At 33.1% G+C, this 6,639-nt stretch overlaps 1 protein-coding gene across 1 annotated transcript; it reads right to left on the reverse strand.

Annotated features, from left to right (window-relative positions):
• Nucleotides 1–1,946: 1,946 nt before the first annotated feature.
• On the reverse strand, nt 1,947–5,923 carry LOC109859018 (metalloendopeptidase OMA1, mitochondrial-like). Its single transcript, XM_020436841.1, has 7 exons — nt 5,578–5,923; nt 5,318–5,457; nt 4,919–5,101; nt 4,466–4,573; nt 4,172–4,372; nt 3,321–3,497; nt 1,947–3,221 (listed from the first exon to the last, which is right to left on the reverse strand). Exons 1-7 carry the CDS (start codon nt 5,921–5,923, stop codon nt 3,123–3,125), a joined length of 1,254 nt encoding a protein of 417 aa, XP_020292430.1. The 3' UTR covers nt 1,947–3,122.
• Between the last annotated feature and the right edge of the window lie 716 nt (nt 5,924–6,639).

Here is a 6,639-nt window from a genome sequence, read left to right on the forward strand (position 1 = left end):
CTGCCTACCTTTTAAATCCGACTCATGGTACGTCAACTATTTTTATTAGTAACTCAAAAAGTAAGCGTCAGACAAAATTTTGCCAAATAAAAAATTGTCTTAGAATTTAGTCAAGAATATGTATTTTCAAAGATAACGGGTTGTTCTGAATCACCCTGTATAAAGGGATGTAAAAATTTTATAGATCTGCTCATATTTATTTAGATCTACTCTAAATCTATTTAAATTTAATGTGGATCTAATTAGATCTATACAGACATATTTGTGAAAGGAAATTTGACGAGTTCGAACGGGTGTAGCGAGGAATACGGCGACAAAAATAAGAGACAGGAGTAGGCAGTCGAGGCGAGGGAAGGACAAAGTGCAAAACAAATATTTTCGATCTTAATTATTTTTTTTTTTTTGAATCATCAAGATTTTTGAAATCTGGTGAGGCAGGAGAAGGGACAGGGTCACAAGAAGGTTTGCAAAGTAAATCCATCCATGGATGCGTTCCGTTTCATGCGTATGCGCGCATTTATTCATAGTACACGTGACGTATACTATAGATCATGCGCGCATGTGCATGAAATAGAACGCGCATCCAATGACTTTGCTTTGCATACCAAATCCCGTTCCATCTTAGGGCCGCCGCATAAACTCCTTCGTAATGCATTACGTTACGTTAAGTTCTGGCCATAAACTTAGATTCGTACTTAAACTTTGACTTTTATTCAACGCACAAACAAAACTTAACTTAACGTAGCATAAACGTGGTAAGTTTGTTTGTGCGTTGAATAAAGTTTAAAATTACGTACGAATCGAAGTTTACGATTAGCACTTAACGTAACGCGCTACGAAAGAGTTTGTGCGGAGGCCTTTACACCGATAAACGCTTTCCCCAATAGGCACATTTGTGAAAATAATGCACGAAAATGGCATTATGAATGGCGACGATTTTGCAATGATTGCACTAAGGCTGTGTTCCAAAATTCACTGCCAGCGCTAAAGATCTATAGTTTGCGTCACATATACCGTACAATTTTAGTACTGGCAGCGTGCTGGCAGCAATTCTGGAACACAGCTTAACCTTTTCGCTCCGGGGATTTTTCCTTTAAAATTGACCTCGCATTTTAGCTGAAAAAGTTAATAATAACCTGCTACCCCCCTCTTCAAAGTTAATTTTGAAGGTCAAAGAAGTAACCAGGATTTTTTTCAATTTTTTTCCTAAATTTAGTGCATTAAATTGACCTTATAAACATCTATTACGTTCGCTTTTCTTGCTGGTCCATATATGGACCAGTCCCGGAGCGAAAAGGTTAAGATGATTCGCCATAACGCAACAGTTTTGTCGAAATAAAATGTTGTAAATAATATTTGTCAAAAATTGCGAAAAAGTCGTTATGCATTTCCACAGTATATACCTCCAATAGGCGAATTGTGAAAATATTGCACAAATATGACGTCATGAGTGACGACGATTTCTTGCATTTCTTCATACGCAATCATATTTCTACATATTTGAAACATCACATAGCTGAATTTCTTTTCTCAATTATTGGACAATTTCTTTGTGAAATTAATTTTGCAAATGTACCGCTAAGATGATTCGCCATATCGTTATTCTTTAGCCGAAATAGTATTTTGGAAAGTAATTTTGCAAACAACTACAAATATTTCAGAAAAGATCAATGATTTTGCATCTATTTCCTAAAATATGTCTGTATAATTGCAAATTACAATTTTAGTGCAAGATTTCGTCACACAATTTTGTAAATGGTTTCCTATCAGGGTTATTATTACGTTTTCAGCAAATACACAACAATTAGTCGAAAACTTCTGCTTGGCATTAAGTTACATAATTTTACAAAACATGCTTGGCTATCAATTTATGATTCTTCTTCAAAACTCATATATTTATCATTCTTATTATTTTCTTATGTATTTACAATTGTTATTACAAACGTGCGAATTTACAATTTAATCTGTCTCTATGTTGTTTACAATGTGTATTATGTTAATACATTTTTTTGTAATCATAGTAAGTGCAGATAAGACAAACAATATTTTAGTAACGATTTTCAGTCAATTTTAAAAGATATTTATCCGGAAATAATGGCTGAAAAATGTTGACTTGTTATTTTTCAACCACTGAAATAGTACAGAGACTTTTTATATTACTATATTATTGGCAGCAATATTTAGGCAGTAATATATTGGTGGTAGTGATACGAAATAATATTACTGACATTCTGTGCAATTGTCAGTAATATTCTCAGTAATATCCTCTCTGTAATATTTTTTGTGATATCCAATAATATATTTCGTGTAATACTTAATACAGACAAATCTTCCAAAACGTGCACAAATCCACTCTCAAAACGTATTTTCCCCTTCATCACTTTTTCCATCACCAAGTATGATTACAACCGAAACTGCGCTAGTGGGAGATGAATTTATACCAAAAGTAAGTCTTTGCGCATGCGCGAGTTAAAGAGTGAGGGAATAGGGGAAGTATACGTTTTGGGAGGCTCGTCGGTCCCGACTGTATAAGTTTTGGGAGGTTCGACTGTAATATTCTTGCGTGATTGCCAGTAATATTTACATGACGACCACACTAGAGATGCCAGTTTGCGGACGCTAGCAGCATGCTCAGCAAGTAGAGGGGATACACAGACGAAACGCACACAGGCGAACAGCCGTGTACGTGTGCGCTCAGCGCCTCGGCGAGTGGCTGCTCGCTTGTGTGCGTATCCCCTCCACTTGCTGCTGCATGTTGCTAGCGTCCGCAAACTGGCATCTCTGGACCACACAGGAAAAGAACTTGATAAGTCGATTTTTTTTATTTTCGGTTTTTGATGTTATTTGGTAGTTAAAATGGATTATTTTAATTATTCAAAGCAAAAAAGGGAAATTCTTGATAGATTCCGAGATATAAATATAAAACGCATTTTTATAAAACGTGTAACACAGAAATACATATACGTTTCGAGCTTTAAAATCGCTCTCCTCTAAAAAATCACGAAAATGTGACTTATCAAGTTCTTCCCCTGTGGTCTTCATATGTAATTAGCAGTAGTAGTTCTTTTTCGCATCTCACTTTGTGATCAATCGCAAAATGGTCTGAAAAAAATCAATTTTTTTCATGAAATTATTCCTCTTTCTCTGAAATAAATCTTATTTTCCGTCGTCGATCGTTTATAGAACCTGTCTCTTGGATCAATTTCAGGTAATACTGAGCACTGCGAAATTAATATATATAGTTTAAAAATTCGTATATTATCTTATATATATATATATATATACTTTTATCTGTGTAAAATTATATGTGAAAAACATACTCCCGATCTGTTCCGTAATTCTAAAGCTTTAACCATGGCTGTGTTTAGGGTTTTCTCTCTATCCCCGTGGTCGGGATGCGACGATATCCATGGCAAATCCCGAGGTAAAATACGCATTTCTGTAAGCGTTCTTAATGTAGCCCAAAATACAACGGCTTCACGAATATCGAAGCAAGCCTGAGTAAGAAATACATTAAATCGCAAATAATAACAAAAAGTAAAGTTGATATTACAAAAGTAACAACACACACGTAACATCCCCGATAGGAAACCATTTACAAAATTATGTGACGAAATCTTGCACTAAAATTGTTATTTGCAATTATACAGACATATTTTAGAAAATAGATGCAAAAACATTGATCTTTTCTGAAATATTTGTAGTTGTTTGCAAAATTACTTTCCAAAATACTATTTCGGCAAAAGAACAACGATATGGCGAATCATCTTAGCGGTATATTTGCAAAATTAATTTCACAAAGAAATTGTCCAATAATTGAGAAAAGAAATTCTAGCTATGTGATGTTTCAAATATGTAGAAATATGATTGCGTATGAAGAAACGCAAGAAATCGTCGTCACTCATGATGTCATATTTGTGCAATATTTTCACAATTCGCCTATTGGAGGTATATACTGTGGAAATGCATAACGACTTTTTCGCAATTTTTGACAAATATTATTTACAAAATTTTATTTCGACAAAACTGTTGCGTTATGACGAATCGTCTTAGTGCAATCGTTGCAAAATCGTCGCCATTCATGATGCCATTTTTGTGCAATATTTTCACAAATGTGCCTATTAGGGATTAAATTATGTATGATCAAATCATATTAAAAATGCGCACGTACTTTTGCAGTCAGTTTAATTCCTACATCATCAGCTTCTCGTTCCAAAATTCTTCTGTGCGGAAGTTTGTAAATAATATTCACAATTTGCTCCGCCAAAAAGTGTACTACAGTAGCCTTTATATCGGGTAGTAAAGACCAAATAAAAAATATAGGTATAACTGTTAAGAAATCCCATAATACTTTTTGGGATATTGCTTCAAGCTATATCAACAAAGAGTACTTATATTTATCGTATTCTGTACAGAGAATAATTAAAATACATATCTATGCAATATTTTTCTTAGACTATCTTACCGAATGCAAGAGCAACGAATGAGCTATTTCATGAGCCAAGAGAAAGGCCAATTGATCATCATTTTCAACAATCTTTAAAGCATTTAAGGCAACAAAAATATGTCCACCCTAAGAGAATAAAAAGTATAATAATAAAAATCTCACAGAGAGCAAAGTAACCCAGCAAACACAAAGTAACAGTTACGTGTAATACATTAATGTTATAATTTCCCACTCAACAATGTAACTTCTACGTACAAGGCGTGTGTTACATTGCAGTTACATCATTGAGTGAGAAATTATAACATTAATGTTACGTTACTGTTACTTTGTGTTTGCTGGGAACGTCTTTTGACATATGTTATTAAGACATCAACATATATTATCTGGGATAATATCACGAAATATCTTATACAATATATATGTATATATATTAAAAAAACATAAATATTGCATATATTTTGATAATCATACGGGTATAACATAAGCATATGATACATCTGGTGATGATTTATTGATAACGCTTAAAGTCCAATTTGTTTCTCTTATTGATCTTATGTCCGAATTGGCTGTTACAAGTTTTTTTATCACCTTTTGAATCCTCTTGTAATTTGGATGAGTCTCCGATAACAAATAATTTTTATACATTTCTATTTGCTGAATAAAAAGTAATAACATTTATTATATATTTCAATCATATAATTCAATCAAACTCTTGAAAAAACAAACATTTGGTAAGGTTTTTTATACTTTTTTTTTAATCACTGTCCCCACAGAACAATTTACAGAAATCTTTATTAGACACTCGTTTAATTATTACATGAAGCTGTGAACGTCTAATGGACATTTGTAACGAGATATATATATACTTACATCTTCAAAAATTATTTTTCCCAGATATTTTTCATATTCCTTGTCAAATATGTTAAATCTCGAACGTTTTGTCAGTGGTTCGATTTCGAGATGAGTTATGTAATAAATAAGCAATAAAAGACCGTACAATCCAAAACAACCTTGTGAGAAATAAGAAAGATGAATACAGCAAAATACACAAAAAAAAAAAAAACATATTAAACAATTATCGTGTTATCGTACAACGCACAATAATTTGATATTTCACACAAAACCTGTACCTAAAATTACATTACGTCTTTCTCTGAACCAATCTTTGTGTTCTTCTTTTTCTTTCTCGGATTTACGTGCCCACCATATTCTCACAAAGCGTCCTATCAGAAACGCGCTAATTCGCAAGATAAAACCCAGGAAAATACATATGCCTGATGAGCGTAAGCTGTGAGTGGTGCGAAAGTCACATTTTTGCAGAGTTAAATATTGCAGCTTTCTAATTTTATCTTGTATAAGAAATTTTTTCTGCGGCCAAACGGGATAACAACGTTTCTTAAAATGACGAGTAACAGAATAGACAGATAGATGTTGATAAATATTTTTCTGACACAACCTTCTCGATATAATAAACATATAGATAAGAACGGAAAATAAAAAAGATATAAGAATGTATTTTTTTTTCTTTTTTTGTTTTTGCTACTATTGCTGTCATATCAATAGTATCTCTTGAATACAGAGTCTGAACATCTTGTTGACAACTTTTTATTGGTTCATTTAATTATACCTCTCAAAATGGCGGTACCAATCAAAGTGCACCGGGAACGCACATGTACTCGAAGAATATTAAAAGTAAAGGTAATTATTATTTACATTAAAGGGGATATCTCACTGATTTTGATGATCTTGTCGCATTGACGACAGATTGCCACCAAACGCCAAGCAGGGTCTGTTCGTGTATACGTGCGGACTGTTTGCAATTTGGCGCCAACAGACAATGACCAAACCTATTCCGGATTTTGGCTTCACTTTGGCGATAATTTGGCTTCGCTTTGCTTGTGGCAGACTCCGTCATCATTTTGGTCGCATTTTGACATTTCACATGTTGACAAGACATGGTTAACAAACCATATCCTACTAAGGAAAACAGATAGATATGGTTTTGTAACCAAAATGTTTGCTGGGGGTCTAAAATACATTTATTATAATTACTAATCATCGTCTACTCTACTTATTCAAACGTTTTACTACACATATAACACTTTTTACTTTATTTATTTTAACAATTATTATAACATATATAACAATACATAAAGAAACATCATAATAAGCATTTATTAATACAGTTTGTT

This window comes from Pseudomyrmex gracilis, unplaced genomic scaffold (assembly GCF_002006095.1).
Source record: "Pseudomyrmex gracilis isolate BER0280 unplaced genomic scaffold, ASM200609v1 scaffold_234, whole genome shotgun sequence".
In the NCBI taxonomy this organism is placed as follows: Eukaryota; Metazoa; Arthropoda; class Insecta; order Hymenoptera; family Formicidae; genus Pseudomyrmex; species Pseudomyrmex gracilis.